Here is a 22,246-nt window from a genome sequence, read left to right as displayed (position 1 = left end):
CTTGATTTTACTTGAAAGCTTTCGATCTTTATTCAATTGGGTAGTTATCTTGGAAAATCTATTCAAACTTGGATCTCTTTTGAACCTTGGAAGAGGAATGAAGAGATCAAGCTAGAAATGCTTTCTCATGCTGGACCAAATTGGGTTTGGATGGATATGTGACTATAATCCTCTCAACACCTGATTTGGGAAATGCATGTGGTATAATCAGTGACCACACTTCATCTCTTCTCATGAGCAATTGGCCAAGGAATTGGCTATTGATCAAGATTTGAGAGATTGAATTGCAAGAAATTGTAATTCGATCAATTAAGATTGCCGAGGAGATTAATGAATGCATTGATTGAGGAAGAGATGAAAATGAACTTGATCCGGAGAATTGCAACATCTCCTGCGCCCAATGAACTCCCCATTTTTGATCTCACCCATTCTCTTTAATTTCTGTGTTTACTTTCATGAGCAAACACCCCATTCCCATTTACAATTCTGCAATTTACTTTCAGTCATTTACTTTCAGCCCTTTAATTCTAGCATTTACTTTTTCTGTCATTTACATTTCCGTCATTTTATTTTCTGCAAAATCTCAACCCAAATTCTGAATTCGCTCAACTAGAACATTCTTCTAACTAAAGTTGCTTGATCAATCAATCCCTGTGGGATTCGACCTCACTCTATTGTGAGTTTTTACGTGACGACAAATTCGGTACACTTGCCGAAGGAAATTTGTTGAGAGACAGTTTCCACCTGCATCAAGTTTATGGCGCCGTTGCCGGGGATTGATTGTGCATCAACAATGATTAAATTAGGAGATCACTAGATTGAGCATTGTTATTTTGTTGATTTAATTTTCTGTTCGAGTAATTTACTTTCTGTTTTAGTTAACTTCTTCCCTTCATCCTCTACTCTTTCGTGTTCTGTGTTATTTACTATTCATTTTGCTAACTCACTAACTGTTTGATATATTGCATCACTCACAACTAACAGTAATTCTGACAGCAATACTATCTGCACATATTGTTACTTGCTTGTACTTGTTGATTATATGACAGGGAGGAGAAGCAGGGCTTCAACTTCCTTCGATTCTGAACCAGAGAGGACCCTCCTTAGAATAAGGAGGGAAGCAAGAGCAAAACGTGCAATCGGTGCTGAAGAGGAAGAGTATTTTGAACCCAACATGGAAGAGGATTTGGAGAATAACCATGAAGAGGAGGTTCATAATCAAGGCCATGCCAACCGTGCTGGGCAAGATAGGAGGGTCTTAGGATCCTATATCAATCCTAATCCTGGAAACTGTGGGAGCAGCATTCAGAAGCCCACCATACATGCCAACAATTTCGAGCTAAAACCTCAGCTCATCACTCTCGTGCAGAATAATTGCGCATTTGGAGGAGGTGCTCAAGAAGACCCGAATCAACACTTGACCACCTTCTTGAGGATTTGTGACACAGTGAAGTCCAATGGAGTCCACCAGGATGTCTATAGGCTGCTCTTGTTCCCTTTTTCATTCAGGGACAAGGCATCCAAATGGCTTGAATCCTTCCCAAAAGAAAGCTTGACAAATTGGGAGGAGGTAGTGAATAAGTTTTTGGCAAGGTTTTACCCCCTCAAAGGATCAATAGGCTGAGAACTGAAGTGCAGACATTCAGACAGCAAGATGGGGAGACACTTTATGAAGCTTGGGAAAGGTTCAAAGACCTAACAAGGAGATGTCCACAAGATATGTTCAATGAATGGGTGCAGTTGCACATCTTCTATGAAGGCTTGTCATATAAATCAAAGAAGGGAGTAGACCATTCCTCTGGAGGATCATTAAACAAGAAGAAGACCATTGAAGAAGCCATAGATGTCATTGAGACTGTAGCTGAGAATGAGTACTTCTATGCTTCCGAAAGAGGGAACACTAGAGGAGTGATAGAGCTCAACAATGTAGATGCTCTGCTGGCTCAGAACAAGCTCATTACCAAGCAGCTAGCTGACCTTACCAAGAAGATGGAGAGGAACCAAGTGGCAGCAATCACCACCTACTCAACAACCCAAGAAAGAGTTGAAGAAGAGGACCTTGAGCAAGCCAACTACATTGGGAATTCACCTAGACAGAACCATGATCCATACTCCAAGACATACAACTCTGGATGGAGGGACCACCCAAACTTTGGGTGGGGGAATCAGCAAGATCAAAGCCAAGACCAGAGACGTTATAATTCCAACAATAATGCAGCTCATCAACAATTCACATAGAGGACATATCAACACCCCCACAACAACACCTCTCCACACCCATATCAAAACCAAAACAACACCTCTCATCCTTCCACCTCTAATTCCAATCTACCATCAATTTATGACAGACTCTCTAAGCTTGAAACCTTACTTGAGGGAGTATGCAAAGACGCCCAAAACAGTAAAGTATTTCGAGAGGAAGTGCAGTCAAACTTGCAGAATCAAAATGCTGCCATCAAGAAACTGGAGACACAAATTGGTTATCTATTCAAGCAGCTTTCTAATCATAACCTTTGCAATGATAACAATTCAAGCAAAGAGGAGGAGTGTCAAGCTATAACACTTAGGAGTGGGAAGGAACTTAAGGAACTCTCCCAAAAACCACAAGAAGAAGGCTCAAATGAAAAGGGAGAAGAGCAAGATGGAGTTCAAACTCCCACTTCAAGTCCACAAAAAGAAAAAGGGATGCCAAAACTAAACATCTCAAGAGCTCCATATCCTCAGCAGTTGAAGAAAAAGGAAGATGACAACCAGTTCGTGAGATTCTTGGAAATCTTCAAAAAACTATAAATCAACATACCCTTTGCTGAAGCAATAGAACAAATGTCACTCTATGCCAAGTTCCTGAAGGAGCTGATGACTAAGAAGAGAAGTTGGAAGAACAATGAGACTGTGATACTAACCGAAGAATGTAGTGCTATCATCCAGCACAAATTACCCCAGAAGTTGAAGGATCCTGGGAGCTTTCAGATCCCTTGTATTATAGGGGAAATCACAATAGAGAAGGCCCTTTGTGACTTAGGAGCCAGCATCAATTTGATGTCAGTAGCAATGATAAGGAAGATGAAGATCGAGGAGGCTAAACCAACAAAAATGGCATTACAAATGGCAGACCGATCGTTCAAGTTCCCTCATGGCATAGTAGAGGATTTGTTGGTGAAAGTAGGAGACTTCATATTCCCGGCAGATTTTGTAGTGTTTGACATGCAGGAGGAAGCCAAGACCTCCATTATTCTGGGAAGGCCGTTCTTGGCTACTGCTGGAGCTATCATTGATGTCCAAAAAGGTGATCTTACCTTGAGATTACATAATGAAAAGATGACATTCAATGTGTTCAAAGCCATGAGTTACCCACCAGAACAATTGGGGGAATGCATGAGGTTAGACGCACTTGAAGAAGAAGTGCAGAAGTGTTGTGAAGAAGAAGAGCATGAAGAGCCCGAGAGATCAATGGAGGAGGAGTATATATCAAGTGAGGATGTTGCAACAGCAGAGAGTCATGTTCAAGATGCACCAAAGGAAGAGACTGAAAAGTCAGAGGCACCCAAGATTGAACTCAAAGCATTGCCACCCACTCTCAAATATGCATACCTAGAAGAAAATGAAAACTACCCAGTGATCATAAGCTCATGCCTCAGCCAAGATCAAGAGGATGAACTGCTCAAGGTGCTGCGGGAGCATAAGGACGCCATCGGATGGACCCTTGCTGACCTGAAGGGAATCAGTTCAGCTATATGCATGCATAAAATATTGTTGGAAGATGATGCAAAACCATCCATTCAATCCCAAAGAAGGCTGAACCCAATCATGAAGGAAGTGGTACAAAAAGAGGTTATGAAGCTTTGGCAAGGAGGAGTAATATACCCGATCTCAGACAGCCCTTGGGTTAACCCCGTGCATGTTGTGCCCAAGGAGGGAGGAATCACTGTGGTTCCCAATGAGAGGAACGAACTGATACCTACAAGGACCGTCACAGGATGGCGGATGTGCATTGACTATCGGAAACTCAATGAAGCTACACGAAAGGATCATTTCCCTCTCCCATTCATGGATCAGATGTTGGAAAGACTCGCAGGACATGCTTATTACTGTTTTCTTGATGGTTATTCAGGATATAACCAAATAGTGGTTGACCCTAGAGACCAAGAGAAAACTTCATTTACCTGTCCATATGGAGTGTTTGCCTACAGGCACATGCCATTTGGGCTATGTAATGCACCTGCGACTTTCCAACGCTGCATGCTTTCTATCTTCTCAGATATGATAGAGAAATTCATTGAAGTTTTTATGGATGATTTCTCGGTATTCGGAGATTCTTTTACTAGTTGCTTGAATCACCTAGCCTTGGTATTGAAAAGATGCCAAGAGACCAATTTGGTTTTGAACTGGGAGAAATGTCACTTTATGGTGACAGGAGGAATAGTTCTTGGCCATAAGATTTCTAACCAAGGAATCGAAGTGGACAGGGCTAAAGTGGAACTTATTGAAAAGATTCCTCCACCCAGTGATGTCAAGGCAATTAGAAGCTTTTTAGGGCATGCTGGCTTTTACAGAAGATTTATTATAGAATTTTCAAAAATAGCTAAGCCCTTGAGTAATCTCCTTGTATCAGACACACCATTCATCTTCGATGAAACCTGCATGTTGGCATTCGAGCATTTGAAAGAAAGATTGTCCTCTGCCCCTATTATCTCCCCACTTGATTGGAACTTACCCTTTGAATTGATGTGTGATGCATCTGACTTTGCAGTAGGGGCAGTGTTAGGGCAGAAGAAAAATAACTTAGTCCATGTAATATACAATGCTAGCAAGGTCCTCAATGATGCTCAAAGAAATTATACCACTACTGAAAAGGAATTGCTAGCCATAGTTTGTGCATTTGACAAGTTTAGATCGTACCTCATTGGCGCTAAAGTAATTGTTTTTACAGATCACACAGCACTTAAATACTTATTTGCCAAGCAAGAATCAAAACCAAGACTAATAAGATGGATCTTATTATTGCAGGAGTTTGATATTGAAATCAGAGACAAGAAGGGAGTGGAGAACAAGGTGGTAGATCACCTATCCAGGATTCCTCATGAGGAAGGGGGAACACATGATATGAGTGTGAACGAGCTCTTCTTTGATGAGCAATTGATGACAGTGCACAAAGCCCCATGGTTTGTAGACATTGCCAACTTCAAGGCAACTGGGGCTCTACCTCTAGGGATCAATAAACATCAAAAGAGGAAGCTCATGAATGATGCAAAATACTTTGTCTGGGACGAGCCTTATCTCTTCAAGAAGTGTTCAGATGGAATTCTTAGAAGTTGTGTCTCAGAAGAGGAAGGACGAGAAGTACTATGGAATTGCCACGGCTCATGCTACGGAGGCCACTTTGGAGGGGACAGGACTGCAGCAAAGGTGTTACAAAGTGGATTCTTTTGGCCCACCCTTTTCAAGGATGCCAAAGAACTGGTAAGGAGCTGCAATGAACGCCAAAGATCTGGGAACTTGCCCAAAAGAAATGCCATGCCACAGAATTTCATTTTGGAACTGGAAGTATTTGATGTGTGGGGAATAGATTTCATGGGACCATTCCCAACCTCATATGCAAACAAGTACATCTTGGTAGCAGTGGATTATGTGTCCAAATGGGTAGAGGCCGTTGCAACCCCAACAAATGACAACAAAGTGGTCATGAACTTCCTCAGGAAGAATATCTTCAGCCAGTTCGGAGTCCCAAGAGCCCTCATCAGTGATGGAGGGAGCCATTTTTGTAACAAACCACTAGAGGCTCTTTTCCTACGATATGGGGTGAAACACAAGGTAGCCACACCTTACCATCCCCAAACAAGTGGACAAACGGAGATATCCAACAGAGAGCTAAAGAGAATTCTGGAAAAGACCGTGGGTGCATCAAGAAAGGATTGGGCAAAAAAGTTGGATGATGCTCTTTGGGCATACAGGACAGCATTCAAAACACCACTGGGAATGTCCCCATATCAACTGGTTTATGGGAAAGCTTGCCATTTACCACTAGAATTGGAACACAAAGCTCTCTGGGCCATCAAGATACTAAACTTTGACAGCATTGCTGCTGGTGCAAAGAGGATCTTGCAGCTGCAAGAGATGGAGGAATTCAGGTCACAAGCCTATAAAAATACTAAGATATATAAAGAGAAGGCAAAGAGGAGACATGACCTGCATCTTGCACCCAGGGATTTTGAAAAGGGGCAGCAAGTACTCCTCTACAATTCCAAATTGAGACTGTTCCCAGGAAAACTCAAATCGAGGTGGTCCGGGCCTTTCATTGTCACAAAAGTCTCACCATATGGACACATCGAAATCTTGGATGAAAGGTCAGAGAAGACTTTTACAGTGAATGGACAAAGACTCAAGCATTATCTGGGCAACATGGGGGAAAACCCCAGCGTAAAATATCATCTCAAGTGAAGTAAGGACCCGTCGAGCTAGCGACGATAAAAGAGCGCTTTGTTGGGAGGCAACCCAACCTTAGGTAACTACTTTTTCAGCTGCATTTCAATAAAGATCACAAGTTGTTTCCCCTGCATTGCAAGGAGCTAAGTTTGGTGTTCCACACCAAAACAATTCAAGAGTGAAAGTGCGATTCTAAGTTTGGTGTCCCACCAGAGGATGCTAGTTAGAATCACACTACAATCTCAAAGCACATTGCTAGCTCTGACCAATCAAGGGAACCATTTAGATATAGATTAGTCTTTAGTTAATTGGTTGCTAACAGCAAGATACGAGGTTCTACGCATGCATGCAAGGTTTTGTAGTAGGCAAAGAACTAAGTTTGGTGTTCACACACCAAAATAATTTCAGAAATCATAAGCATACATGCGAGCTGACTATTCCTCAAGTGCTTGGGAAACAAGCAACTTCCAATAACCTTGCAGGAAGCTTATCAGGAGATGGTGCACCCTCAACCAAGAAAGTGAGGCATCAAGAACTATAACAATGACAACAAGAGGGCAACTGGATTGGTGTAACAAACCATCTCCCAAAGGTTGTATTGCTACTTAATTCCATCTACTCATCGTGTTAAAAATTGGAAGTCTAAATGCATTGTTAATTAATAGTCATGTGTTGATGGGAACCTAGTTCAACTCTGCATTTTAAGTTTTTATTGCTTAAGTCTATGATTCCTGGTTTAAGTGTTACTGCATCATACCATTACTTATTGTATGCTTGTCTTTTAAATCAAATGAAAAGAGAATGTTTATGTTATAAAAGACCAGAGTGTGGTTCATGATATGGAGTAATTTTCTGAATCTTTGGTGTGATCATAAGTTAGCTAAGTTGGTTCAACCATAAGGTGGGGATGACAAGTATCTGGCTTGAATACTGTACTTTGAATATACCCATGAGACTAAGTAAATAATAAGATCCTAATAAGAGAAAGGGAAAGAACACTTAAAGTGAAAAACAAAGGAAAAAGAATAAGCAATAAGGCTAGGCACCAATGGTTTTAATCTTGAGGCATGTGTCTGTGGTGTTCCTGTGTGAGGGATTTACTTGGATGAATAAGCTCTTAGGGGTGCCTTATCACTTGGTAACTTGGGTTAACTAACTCGGGATTATCAGCTGAAAGTCCACTATCAAGAGTAACCCTCACTACAGAGCATTTAGTAACCCAAAAAGGTGCTGGACACCAAGGTCTCAAGAAGGAAAATAAATGAACCAGATGCCTGTGGTGTGTATGTATGGGGGAGAGACTTGAGGGAGTAAGTCCTTAGGGGTGTCTCAACACCTAGCACCTTGAACCAACTGGTTCGGGAGTGTTGGCTGAAAGCTTATCTTAAAGAGTTGCCCCCTTAAAGAGCACTTAGCGTGAAGAACACAAATAAGCCCTGGAATGACAATAAAAGGATCAATAAAAGTCTCATGGGATGTAAGCAAAGTCAGTGTTTTAGGACATGATAAAGGTCTGAAAGCCAGTAATAGAATGAATCTAAGTTGCTATGCATGAAACCACCATAAAATCAGTGACATTACTTCCACAAGAATGACTCATTTCTCTTGGCATTCCCTTCATCATTCTATTGTTCCAGTACTTGCTTAAGGACAAGCAAGCTTTAAGTTTGGTGTTGTGATGCCAGGACATCTTGGCCAGTTTCACTGACCTTTTCTTTACTATTTTTAGTGTAGTTTCATGCATTTCCTTAAGAAATAAGCTAGTTTTGGGTGGATATTCACTTATACCTTGATTCAAGCATACATTGTACATTTTACATGATTTCATGAAGATTTTGCATGAGTTTAGTGACAAATTGTATGTTGCATTACCCATGACTTGGACTAGAACTTTGATGCACTCTATTGCTTGATTTCAGGACCAAAGGAAGCAAGAAAAAACCACTTAGCAGTCACGTTAATCTAATTAACGTGGCCACTAATGTGGAATGGGAGGTAACTTGCAAGGTTAATGAGAAAAGTGATTTCCAATAACGCTCTCGAAGCCATCATTGCCCACGTTAAGAGTCACGTTAACTAAGTTAACGTGAACTCTAACGTAAAGAAGGGACTTTGAGCCAACGTTAGTGAAACTTAACATTATCACTAACGTTGGCCAATGATCATAAATGGCCACGTTAGAGTCCACGTTAACTTACTTAACGTGGCCTCTAACGCTAAAAGGGGGAAGGAAGCCAATGTTAGTGACATTCAACATTGTCACTAACGTTGGCCTAAAGTGCAATGTTCCACGTTAACCCCCACGTTAACTTGGTTAACATGGGAACTAACGTAAGAAGCAAGGGAGGTCGACAACGTTAGTGACACCCAACATTGTCACTAATGTTGGAAGCACCCACAAAAACGTTAACTTAGTTAACGTGAAAGTTAACGTTGATGAGTGAAAGATGAGCCAAAGTTAGTGACACTCAACATTGTCACTAACGTTGGGGATGGCTAAGAATGGCCACGTTAGAAGCCACGTTAACCTAGTTAACGTGGATTCTAACGTGAGATATAGGGGCACATTGGAACGTTAGTGACAATGTTGAGTGTCACTAACATTCTCGAAGGTTGACAAGGCCACGTTAGAAGCCACGTTAACCTAGTTAACGTGGACTCTAACGAGAGACATAGTGGCACATTGGAACGTTAGTGACAATGTTGAGTGTCACTAACGTTGTCGAAGGTTGGCATGGCCACGTTAGAAGCCACGTTAACCTAGTTAACGTGGACTCTAACGTGAGACATAGGGGCACATTGGAACGTTAGTGACAATGTTGAGTGTCACTAACGTTCTCGAACTCATACTTTCACTAAACATTAACACCCCTAACGTCCTAAGCTAAAGTCTCTGCAAGTAAAGCCAAGCCCAAATAAAGAAGAGAACTGCTTCAAACTCAATATCCAAAGGCCCAAGACTTGAATAATCAACTAGAAGCTGAGAAGAGTAGTATATATAGGAGTAGCTTTGAATTATTTAAAAAGTTCGGGAAGTTGGAAAATAGCACTACTCTCTGTATTTTTTACTTTCTCTACTCTTCTAGTTCCAGGATGTATTCTCCATCTTTGCTTTCATTTTCTAGAGCTATGAACAACTAAACCCATTTCATTGGGTTAGGGAGCTCTGTTGTAAATTGATGGATCAATAGTAGTTTTCATTATACTTCTTCTATCTTTTCTCTTGATTTTACTTGAAAGCTTTCGATCTTCATTCAATTGGGTAGTTATCTTGGAAAAGCTATTCAAACTTGGATCTCTTTTGAACCTTGGAAGAGGAATGAAGAGATCAAGCTAGAAATGCTTTCTCATGCTGGACCAAATTGGGTTTGGATGGATATGTGACTATAATCCTCTCAATACCTGATTTGGGAAATGCATGTGGTATAATCAGTGACCACACTTCATCTCTTCTCATGAGCAATTGACCAAGGAATTGGCTATTGGTCAAGATTTAAGAGATTGAATTGCAAGAAATTGTAATTCGATCAATTAAGATTGCCAAGGAGATCAATGAATGCATTGATTGAGGAAGGGATGAAAATGAATTTGATCCGGAGAATTGCAACATCTCCTGTGCCCAATGAACTCCCCAATTCTGATCTCACCCATTCTCTTTAATTTCTGCGTTTACTTTCATGAGCAAACACCCCATTCCCATTTACAATTCTACAATTTACTTTCAGTCATTTACTTTCAGCCCTTTATTTCTAGCATTTACTTTTTCTGTCATTTGCATTTCCGCCATTTTATTTTCTGCAAAATCTCAACCCAAATTCTGAATTCTCTCAACTAGAACATTCTTCTAACTAAAGTTGCTTGATCAATCAATCCCTGTGGGATTCGACCTCACTCTATTGTGAATTTTTACTTGACGACAAATTCGGTACACTTGCCGAAGGAAATTTGTTGAGAGACAGTTTCCACCTGCATCAATCAATTTGACACCTAAAGTCCTAGTCAACTCCTAAGGAAAGACTAGAGTTATAGGAATCTAAATCAATCATCAAATATAACAATTATCAATCATGATGAGTTTGATAACTCAAGAGTCACCAATTAATCAACTAGAACCAAGAATATAAGAAACTAAATAAAAGTCATATGTCTGAAATACCTCAAATATTAATAAAAGAAATCAAATCCAACATGAAAAAGTTCATAAGTGAAATTGGGAAAATAAAAAGAACATTAAACCTGTGATGAAGAGAAGTAGTCTGAACATAATAGAAATCCTAAATCCTAATCCTAATTCCTAAGAGAGCTGAGAGAACCTTTCTCTCAAAAAACTACATCTAAAACCTAAAATTGTGTGTTATGAATGTATGATGTATCGAGTATGGACGCATTCCCCCACTTTATAGCCACTAATCTGTGTTTTCCGAGCCGAAAATTGGGTCAAAAATAGCCTAAAAATCGCCCCAGCAATTTCTGGTTCGTACAGGTCGCGGCAAAGTGAGGCGGAGGCGTCGTCCACGCGTTTGCGTGGATTGAAATTCGCAGATGCGATGCGTGCGCGTCATCCACGCGTCTGCGTCGCCTAACTTCGGAGCAGCTATGGCAAATTATATATCGAATCGAAGCCCCGGACGTTAGCTTTCCAACGCAACTAGAACCGCATCATTTGGACTTCTGTAGTTCAAGTTATGGTCAATTTAGTACCAAGAGGTCAGGCTGGACAACTTTAGCAGTTCCTTCAGTTTCTTCTATTCCTTCTAGTTTTGCATGCTTCCTTTCCATCTTCTGAGCCATTCCTGTCCTGTAATCACTGAAAACACTTAACACACATATCAAGACATCGAATGGTAATAAGAGATGATTAAAATACACAAATTAAAGACTCTAGGAAGCAAGTTTTCAATTATAGAACAAATTTTGGGAAGGAATTGTAAAACCATGCAAATAGTATGAATAAGTGGGTAAAGAGTTGATAAAAACCACTTAATTGAGCACAAGATAAACCATAAAATAGTGGTTTATCAACCCACTATGAAGTATTCTATAATGTTAGAAAGCCCTGGATGTTAGCTTTTTAACGCCATTAGAATTAACTCATTTGGACTTCTCTAGCTCAAGTTATGCCCATTTGAAGGTGGATAGGTCATTCTGCCAAGTACCCCGGCGTGCCACACCCACTCTTTGGCATGCCACGCCTTCAATGATGCACAAAATCTTCCTCTCTGGCCATTAGAACTGGCGTGCCACGTCCAGAACCTGGTGTGCCACTCCCATTATGAAAATAGAGCTGGCGTGCCACGCCTTCGAGCTGGCGTGCCACGCACAGATTTTGCAATGCTAAAATAATAGCCTTTTTCACCTCCAGGTTTAACGTCTACCATAAAGTCTTATATATCGTTGGAAATCTCTTGATGTCAGCTTTCCAACGCCACCAAAATCACATCATTTTAACTTGTAAAACTCAAGTTATGCTCATTTGAAGATGAAGAGGTCAGGCTGGTAATTCTACAGGGACATGTTTTTCTCCTTATGTTTTCGGGGTCAATATCTTCCTCAATTCCTGTGTTCATTATAAAGTATTATACATGGTTGAAAATCTCTAGATGTCTACTTTCTAATGGCACTAAAATAATTACATTTAGAGTTGTGCACCTCAAGATATCTTCATTTGAATGGGAGGAGGTCAGGCTAGCATATGCCTCGGCGTGCCATGCCCAAGATTTGGCATGCCACGCCTATTGTGGGGCTCAAAATCACTCCCCTCATGGAACTTAAGCCTAGCGTGCCATGCCCAAAACACCAAGTGGCATGCCTTCTTTGAGATTTTGGCTTCACAAACTTGGCGTGGTACGCCCAGAGCACCAAGTGGCACGCCCAAAACTTCTTCTTTTCTTCTTTGTTGGAATGTTGGCCTGGCGTGCCACACCCATAGCACCAAGTGGCAAGCCCATTGATGAGAATTGGCTTCAAGAGCTTGGCGTGCCATGCCCAGAGCTCCAAGTGGCATGCTCATTGTGTTGTGTTAAGCAACCCTTCTCTGTTTCATAGGCCTGGCGTGCCACGCCCAGAGCACCAAGTGGCACGCCAGTTTTCTTTGCTTCTTTTGTGCTATTTGCTTCTTTTTCCACTATTTTCTACGAAGTTAAAAAATTCAAGGAAATCAAAGCAATATACAACTTAAGTACAAAATACTCAATAATTAAGCAAATTTTGATATGAAAAAGCATAGAAAAATAGGACATAATGCTCAGTCATCACAATACCAAACTTAAATCTTGCTTGTCCCCAAGCAAGAAAAGAACTATGCACAAAGAATTCTCTTAATTGGAATGTATTGAAGAATTGCTTATGATGTCTTAGTGGGTGAAGTGGTTAAGTGACAGTGGGGTGAACTCCAATTTATATGCTTATGCAAGGATTCCAATGCTCACTAGTCCTTACATTTTGAAAGTCTTAAATCTTAGGACTTTCATTCAAATGATATTAAACCTCAGTTATTTTCTAACATTTTTCTTTTCTTTTTGTATCTTGGCCTTGACTCTAGGTGTCATGTCTCAAAGCAGCTTTTTAAGATAAGCTTTCAATCAATACTCCCAAACCAGTTGGTCTAAGGTATTAGGTGTTGAAGCACCCCTTAGGATTTACTTGCTCAAGCCTCTCTCTTTGACACAAATCCACCACAAGCATTTAACTAGGACAGTAACTCTTTGAGTTCTTGTTTCTTTCTTTTTCTTCCTGGTAATTGATGCTCAGAGCCTTGGACCTTGTTCTTTGTTTTTCTTTTTATTTTGTTTTCATTTGTTGCTACTTCTTGGATCAATAGATGTTTGAGAATTTTTATAATACTTCTCTAAACTTCCTTTCCTATCTATGAGCTCCCATGCAAGTTTTCACAAACATTCAACCTCGATACACAATCATACAATCAGAACCTCTACTTTTTTTAATCTTTTGCTTGCCCCAAGATTTATAAAATCTTCAACATTTTTCGTTCAAAAGAATGATTTCTTTGTTGCATTGTTAGAGATATTGGGTGCAAGTAAAATTCAAGATGATAGTCATGATATCATAACAACATGTTACAAATAAAATATCAAAACTATGCTTATTCACAAGGAGTAATCACACATGCATACTGGTGCACGAAATTGTGATCATCAATGGCGCCATTAACATGGTACGCTCAATTGCAATCTCAACTCTTTATCACAACTTCGCACAACTAACCAGCAAGTGCACTGGGTCGTCCAAGTAATAAACCTTACGCGAGTAAGGGTCGATCCCACGGAGATTGTTGGTATGAAGCAAGCTATGGTCATCTTGTAAATCTCAGTCAGGCAGATTCAAATGGTTATGGAGGATTAATGATTAAAAGATAAATAAAATATAAAATAAAGATAGAGATACTTATGTAATTCATTGGTGAGAATTTCAGATAAGCGTATGGAGATGCTTTGTCCCTTCCGTCTCTCTGCTTTCCTACTGTCTTCATCCAATCCTTATTACTCCTTTCCATGGCAAGCTGTATGTTGGGAATCACCGTTGTCAATGGTTACAGTCCTGTCCTCTCAGTGAAAATGTTCAATGCGCTCTGTCATAGCACGGCTATTCATCTGTCGATTCTCGATCATGTCGGAATAGAATCCAGTGATTCTTTTGTGTCTGTCACTAACGCCCCACAATCACGAGTTTGAAGCTCGTCACAGTCATTCAATCCCTGAATCCTACTCAGAATACCACAGACAAGGTTTAGACCTTCCAGATTCTCAAGAATGGCCGCCAATGGATTCTAGCTTATACCACGAAGATTCTGATTAAGGAATCCAAGAGATAACCACTCAATCTAAGGTAGAACGGAGGTGGTTGTCAGGCACACGTTCATAGGTGAGAATGATGATGAGTGTTGACAAACCCCAAAGCAATTTATAGGTGAGAATGATGATGTGTATGGTTGTCAGGCACACGTTCATAGGTAAAAAATTTTCTTAGTTCACCCTTCCCTTTTTCACTCAAGATCAATTTCTTATGCAAAAAGGGTGACTAAATATTTGCAATCCAAAGTACGATTTCTAATCACAACTACAAACTAAAAATAAAGATAAACAAAATGTATAAGGAAAAATCCAACTAAAAGTACGGAATCCATCATCAAAAACATCTAAAAATATCCACAAGCATCAAAGTATCTAAAATCCAAAATAAGCAATAAAAGTATCCAAAGCAAGCTAGAAATGCATCAAAATATATACAAAATGTGCAAAATAAGATAACTAGGCTGAAAAGTTCACCGGTTCCCAAATAATGCTACCGGTGCCCTCCCCACACTTAAAATCAAGCATCGTCCTCGATGCTAAACCGGAGGATCAGTGGGAGGTACAACGATAGGTGCTGGCTCTGACTGTGGCTGTGGTACCGGCTCCTCCTGAGTCTGTGGCTGCTCGGTAGTGTCAGGGATATCCTGCTGAACCGGTGCCTCCGCATCCTCCTCCTGATGATCCTGCTCATCGGAGGCCGGAGAGTCGGAAAGCGGAGGTAGCTCAGCACCCAAAGAAATAAGAGCCTGGTCCATCCGATCTAATCGGCGTCTAACATGGCGTCGCTCGCGCTCTAGGAATCGGAAAAGACGCTGGACCAGGAGATAAGTAGGCTCAGGGGCAGCTGTAGGATCAGTAGATGATGAAGGAGCTGCTGTGGAGGATGATGGGGCAGCTGTAGGGGCTGATGGTGAAGGTGTCCCAATGACAGCTCTAGCCCGAGAGCGGCGTCTCGCCGGTGGTCTCTCGTGCACCCAACCACCCCAGGGGATAGTGACCTCCCTGTCATCAGCATCAGGGGGTGGTGGCCGCACATCATCGTCCAGCCATGGGACCTCAGCTAGGGCCGCCATACTCGTGACCAAGGTAGGAAATGGGAGTAGGCCACGAATATGCGCCCGCCACATACACTGTCGGATAAGCCTAGGGAAAGAGACCTCCTTCCCCTCCATAACACACCCAATCAGCAGGAGCATCTCCATAGGGATCTCAGAAAAGTGGGTGGTGGGTAGGACATAGCAAGCGAATATCATCTGCCAAGTCTTGGCCTCACGAGTCAGATGAGTAAATAGCATCCCTTTCGGCTTGGTGTTGTTGGCATCCATAACCCATGTGGCATCTGGTATCCCAATAACAGTCCTGAGTGCTTCATAATCAAAAGTCATGCTGTGTATGGCTAACTCAGCCTGCTGATGGGCACACAGCTCATCGGGGACATGGCGGCACTGTAGCGCCTCCTCAATCGCAGTCTCAGTAATCATAATCTCCCTACCCCTCACCTGAACCGAATCCAAAATTGGGCGGAAGAAGTTGCAGTAGAATTCTTTCACCCAAGATATATTGATATCACCCAATTCCCGGTCAACGAAGTCAATGCCCAAATCAAGGATCCGACCGGTAATGGACCGTCTCACATCATTAGGTAGAAGTAACTTCTTCTCAATGTTTAGCTTTGTGGTTCGATATCTAGAAAACCGGAGCTCACAGTATAGGTTGGGGAATTTGTCCGGGTTGGTGGAAGGCAATAACTGGTTTTCTTTTTCCTCATCATTCAATGGGTTCTTAGCATAGTGCTTGTAGATGGAAGGAATGGAGGGGGTAGAGTGTTTTCTCTTCTTGGAGGCAGTGGCTATGGCTTTGCCTTTATCCGACATCCTGAAAAAAAAATATGATAGAATATATAAAACATTTAGCATGTAGCAAAGAAGGCATGTTCAGGATACAATTATCAAAGAATAATCATGATGTTGCAATGAATATGCAAAAGTGAACAATTAAACCAAAGAAAAGCAAGCTTTATTAAAATCAACAACTCATATTCAAAGGGCAATAATATCATCAATTCTTTGAAAGAATTGTTAAAGGGGGTAAAGGTGAGCGGAAGTCAGATGGTTAAAGAAATTAGTGGGTTAGGAAAGCGGATTAGTGATATGATGATATTTATGCGTAATGAAAAGAGGAGATGTGGTTCATGTTCACGAAGATTGTGCAAATCCGGGAAGTCGAAAGGTAACACGGAAATTTGCCCAAAATTAAAATGAGGACCAAAATGAAACTAATTTCCTTGAAAATCGGGCAGCATTCCGGCTTAAAATTGGACGTTCCCGGATAGCAAATTAGCACAAAAGCATAGAAAACAACATCAAGTAAGTACAGCAACAATGGTATAGGATTTAGGCAGCAAGAAATGCATAAAAACAGTCCAAAAATCAGCATACAACATCCAAATAGCAGACAGCAAATTAAGCACAAACGGAGCACTTATCAGGCCTAGAATCCTCTATCCAGCCCTAGCTACCTAACCGCAAGTATATCTATCTAACCTAACATACAAAATTTGAATCTAACTAACTAACATACAATTAGACTAACTAACAAAAATTAAAGATTAAAAGAAAAAACAGAAAAAAATCGAGTGGAACCTGGGAGCAGAGGTATTAAGAATGGAAGGGAGAATGAGGGGCAATAGGGTCCGGAACTGCGCCGCCGTGGACGGTGGTTGGGAGTGGCCGGAAAGGAGTGGCGGTGGTGGAGGTTCGGCCCAAAGAGAGAGAAGAGAGGGAGTGTATGGGAGAAGACGAAGTGAATGAAGGAGAGGGAGAGTGAGGCAGCGAGCAGTGGCGGCTGCGGTGGACGGCGGCGGTGGTGGCTGTGGACAGAGGGAGGTTGAGAGCCGGAATGGAGAGAGAAAGAGAGTGAGTGGAGGAGAGAGAGAGAACGTGAAGGAGTGGTGTTGGTTGAGAGAGTGTGTGAGTTGGTCGGAGGTGGTGGCCGGAAAGATTAAGGTGGTGGTTATGGGGGTTAAGAGGAGGAAGAAGAAGGTGAAATGGGGGGTTGAGGAAAGAGTGCGCTGCGGCGCAACGTTCTTCGCGTCTTAGGGTTCCCATTTCTTTGACTCGGCGTGAGCGCGCACCTTGCGCGTCCACGTCCATTGAGGAAACTTGGGATCTACACGTGCGCGTACAGCGCGCCTGAGCGTGGATGAGCAAAATAGGAAGGGACGCGTGCGCGTACAGTGCGCGCACGCGTGCATGGAGTTGGGCTAGGGGCTTAGAGTTGGCCCAACTCAGGCCTAACTCTCTGGAGAATGGCCTAGGAGTCTCGCCACCAGATCTGCGCGCACGCGGCATGTACGCGTCCGCGCGCATCGAGAGGGGTGGAGATCCACGCGTGAACGTGCAGTGCACTCTAGCGTGGGATGGCAGAAGAGGTAAGGGCGCGTGCGCGTACCGTGCGCGCACGCGTACAGGAGATTGGGCCTGAGGCTTAGAATGGGCTTGAGGCACGCCTAACTCTCGGGCCCGTGGCTTAGTTTGGTGGCAGCACCCAAGGGCGCGCGCGCGGCAAGTGCGCTTCCGCGTAAGTTGATGATTTATGACAAGATGGCGCGCACGCGGCATGTGCGCGTCCGCGCGAAGCAAGTTGGGCCAGGGGCTTAAGGTTGGCCCAGAACTGGCTCAACTCTCTGTGGATTGGCTCAATTGTTGCAGCAGCAAATCGGCGCGGGCGCGGCAAGTGCGCGTCCGCGCGAATGTCCATGTTCTCTAAGACGGCGCGCACGCACGTTGTGCGCGTCCGCGTGTATTGTGTTGGGCTCAAGGCATAATGTTTGCCCAAGGGAGGCCCAACTCTTGGGAGTGTGGCTCATGGTGCGTCCACACAGGGACGCGTGCGCGTACATGGTGCGAGCGCGTCCACTCCCTCTTTTTTTTTTTTTTTTTCAGAAAACAAATTGCTAGGTGCTCCCCTTAGTGTTCACAACTCTTATTCACTCAACCATCATACAATTCACAAAAATACAATTTTTGATATTATTCATCTACTACTAAACACAACATGCATGTGACTAAGCTAACAATTAAGTTGTACAAACAAATTTGTATGAAACATCTACCTACAATGGTAACTCAAATCACTTATTAAGTAAATTTAGAAGATTGGAAGGAGTTTACCATGGTGGGGTGTGATGTGCGGAAAACGATCCGACACAAAACTCACCGGCAAGTGTACCGGGTCGCATCAAGTAATAATAACTCACATGAGTGAGGTCGATCCCACAGGGATTGAAGGATTGAGCAATTTTAGTTTAGTGGTTGATTTAGTCAAGCGAATCAAGTATTGGTTGAGTGTTTTGTATCCAACAGGAAGTAAATGACAGGAAATGTAAAGGGGGAAGGGAAAATTGCAGTAAATTAAAGAGCAGGAAAGTAAATTTGCAGAATCTTAAAGAACAAGAAAGTAAATGACTGAAACTTAAAGTGCAAGAAATGTAAATTGCAGTAACTTAAATGGCAAGAAATGTAAATTGCTTGAATGTAAAAGGGATTTGAGGACTGGGATTGCAGAATCTAAACAAAGAGAAAGTGAATTGCCACAATTAATAGAGCAGAAATTGAATTAGAAGCAATGATGATTCAAACAGAAATTGAAATTAAAATGCAGCAAGGTTCACAGAAGAACCCAAGTAAATTGTGATCTCAGGACTCAAGAGCTTAGGTAGCAGAGCCTAAAACTCAATTTCCTTCCCAAATCCGAGTTATCAAAGCAATTGACAGAAAATTAAAGAAGAAACAGTAGAAGAACAGAAATGAAATTCAATTGTGCATAAAAGGATTTAAAGAGATTTTAGATGGGAATTGAGACAGAATTTCCTCAATTTCACACACCCAAAACTCAAAAAAAAAAGAGTGGAATTGCCCGAGTAAACCCGAGGAAGGAGATCAGTCAATTCTCCCTTAATCCTCTGAACTCTCGGTCAAGTCTCTCAAGAACAATTGCAAGAAATTCATAGCTCCAGAAAGTGCAAAATTCAAAAGTCAAGCTAAAGGTAAGTGATCAAAAAGTCCTAATTACATCAAACTAGATCCTATTTATACACTTTCTATTCTTGGATTTTGGAATTTGGATGGGCTTTTGATTTGGTGAAGAAATGACTTTGATTGGAATTTTAATTGAATTTTTCGGCCCAAAATGGTGGCTCCCAGGAGGCTGCCCTGCCCATGTGGAGGGCAGGGCAGGATTTGGTGCATGTTGGTGTGGCTTTGGTGCGGCCTGGTGCATGTTGGTGCAGCTTGGTGCGCAAAACGCTGCCCTGCCCGCGCCGAGGGCAGGGCAGGAAAAATTTGGTGCGCCAGAATTGCCACGGTGCGTGCTTGGTGCTGCCAGGATTGAGCTGTGATGCGCCAGATTCACTTTTTGGTGCGCCAGAGTTGTGCATCAACCAAATGCTGCCCTGCCCTCGCGGAGGGCAGGGCAGTGTTTCCAAAATGCAATCCCGTGTTCGAACCTGGGCGGACGCACACGCTACACCATTTTCCTTGGTCTCTTGGCACGGTAATGGGTCTTAAGTCCTAGCTTCCTCATGGTCCCGTGTTCAACTCTTGTGACAAGCATTTGGAGACAATTTCCTTTGAATTTCTCCCTTGGTGAGCCCGATACTGCCCTTGTGGAGGGCAGGGCAACATTTTCTTCTTCTTGGTTCCAAGGCACAACTTTGTGCTCTGCCCTTGTAGTGGGCAGGGTAGAGTTGCCTTCTTTGCTTGGTTCCTTTATGTTGCCCTCCTAGAGGGCAGTGTGCCCTTGTGGAGGGCAATGCTTGCCTCCCCCATTGCATGCAGCACACTTCTTCTCTCTTTGACCACACTTTCTTTTCCTTGAGCCACACTTCCTTAGGCCACGCTTTTCCTTTTTTCCTTTTCTTCACCTACAATAAACCAAAACAACCACTCAAAGTATCACTAAATTCAAGAGGCTTATAAATCAATTAAAATTCAATTAAAATTAGCTTAAACCTCATGGATTATCATTAATTTCATGGTGGTTGCTTGATTTAAAGAAGTTGTGCATTTTCACTCCAAATCACTTACTTAAGAAGCAAGAAAGTGCATAAAGACTAACAAAACAAGTGAAATTAGCTTGAAAAAATGGGTATATGATGACTTGTCATCACAACACCAAACTTAAATCTTGCTTGTCCCCAAGCAAGCATCAAAACTAAGAGTAAATGACATGAATAAGAAAAGAACACATATCCTTATTAGGCATATAGCAGAACTTGATTTATGGAGTCTTTATGCAGACAATGATAACTCACTTATTGTTGCTGTTACATAATATACATCTTTCCTCAAAGGCTTGCTAAACTTGCTGTTATAAGACTCACTTTTTAATTCCTCCCTTGCTAACTTTTCTTTGCTTACAATGCTTAACAAGCTTATTATTCTTTTGGAGGTTTGGTGTCAAATGTTGCAGTAATAGCCTTTGGCTTTATTTGTTTCTTTCTTTTACTCAACATCTCTCCACCACAGACACTTGGCTCACTAATTCTTCCTAGGATCATTGATGCCCAGCATCTCTTTGGATAACTAAATGTTCTGTATCTAAGTTGCTCTTTATTGTGGATTTTCAATTGGCCATCCCAAATCAGTTGATCTAAGTGACCGGGTTTTAAAATACCCCTTAGAATTTACTCATCCAAGCATATCTTAGTACAAGAACACCACAGGCATATGTCCTAAGGTTCAAGCTATTGGTGTCCAACCTTTATTCTTTGTTTTTCTTGCCATTTTGGCTTTTTCTTTCCCTTTTCTTTCTGTTTTTGTTACCAAGGGCTTTTCTCATTATTGATAAGAGTCTTTGTAACAGCAAGCTAACTCACAATTGAATGAGAATGATATTATGCAACAATTATTTCATGAGTTATGCATTTAATCCAACACATATACCACCACCAACTTCCATTCATACTTATGCAACATTGGATATTTCACTTTCCAATTCAAACCAAACTCTTTTATTTAAGCATATGGGAAACAAAACAATTTTCAAGCTAAGTGATAGATAACAAGCATTATGCAGGTTTAGTATTTTTAGCAAACAATTTTACTTGCAACTAAATAAACACTTTAGCAAGACATACAATGGTTTCCAGATTCAAAACATTTCACAGTAGCAAGGATTAAGTTTAGATACAACCTTTGAAGTTGCAGCCCTTTGATTTTTCCTTCTGTTGTGTTCTCTTTGAGTTAAGATGCATAATGTCTTCAATTGTTGACTCATGTCCTGAATAATCCTCAAAGTTGCTTGCTTCTCAAGCCCTTAATTATATGGTTAGTGTGCATAAACTGAGTGTGGTTCCAGGATTGATTTTTGGTGTAGGGACACCAAACTTAATTGTTTGTCACTGCCTCAGATGCAACAAGTTAACCATATTTGAAACCATGTATACTTGCTAAAGGTTAATGAAATTAAAGCTAGAAAACAATTCAACAGTTGAATAATGTGTTTGATTGCTTGGAGCTAGAATCATGCAAGAGGTGAGAATGTGTTTTTAAATGATATTTTTGGTGGAACACCAAACTTAGAAGTTTTCATTCTCCCTCAAATTGTTTTGGTGTGCAACACCAAACTTAGCTCCTTGCAATGCATACCAATTATCCAACAAATTTTTTTTATTGAAAGAGCTATGAAAAAGAAAACTACCTCAGGTTGGGTTGCCTCCCAACAAGCGCTCTTTTATTGTCACTAGCTTGACATCTTCTATTTTTGCTGATCATGGAGGTTGAAAATCACAGTGCCTTAGCTTATCTTTCTTCACTGTGAACTTCCTTCCGGTTTCCTCTTTGATGACCTCTATAGATTCTTGTGGAAGGATCTTAGTCACAATGTAATGATCAGACAACTGTGGGGATACCTTTATGGTTTGCATATTGATCATCACTCGATCCCCTAGTGAAAAATTTCCAGTAGGGATTTTCTGCTTTTCTTTAGTTCTATCCTCTGTCTCTCCTTGA

At 41.6% G+C, this 22,246-nt stretch overlaps 1 protein-coding gene across 1 annotated transcript; it reads left to right on the top strand.

Annotated features, from left to right (window-relative positions):
- Positions 1-2,823: 2,823 nt before the first annotated feature.
- On the top strand, positions 2,824-6,438 carry LOC130934025 (uncharacterized). The gene is made up of 3 exons (XM_057863613.1): positions 2,824-4,102; positions 4,415-5,714; positions 5,952-6,438. The coding sequence occupies exons 1-3, from the start codon at positions 2,824-2,826 to the stop codon at positions 6,436-6,438; spliced, it is 3,066 nt and encodes a 1,021-aa protein (XP_057719596.1).
- The last annotated feature ends 15,808 nt before the right edge of the window (positions 6,439-22,246 follow it).

The sequence above is a fragment of the Arachis stenosperma genome, chromosome 6 (assembly GCF_014773155.1).
Source record: "Arachis stenosperma cultivar V10309 chromosome 6, arast.V10309.gnm1.PFL2, whole genome shotgun sequence".
Taxonomy (NCBI): domain Eukaryota; kingdom Viridiplantae; phylum Streptophyta; class Magnoliopsida; order Fabales; family Fabaceae; genus Arachis; species Arachis stenosperma.
Note: the sequence above shows the minus strand (reverse complement) of the source record. Positions and strands in the feature narration are given on the sequence as shown.

Excerpts from the sequence above, each read along its gene's own strand:
- LOC130934025 (XM_057863613.1), top strand. The coding sequence starts at position 2,824 with ATGTCACTCTATGCCAAGTTCCTGAAGGAGCTGATGACTAAGAAGAGA. Across the intron at positions 4,103-4,414 it reads TTATTACTGTTTTCTTGATG|GAGGAATAGTTCTTGGCCAT; the intron begins GTTATTCAGGAT and ends TTATGGTGACAG. Across the intron at positions 5,715-5,951 it reads AGGAAGAATATCTTCAGCCA|GACAGCATTCAAAACACCAC; the intron begins GTTCGGAGTCCC and ends TTGGGCATACAG.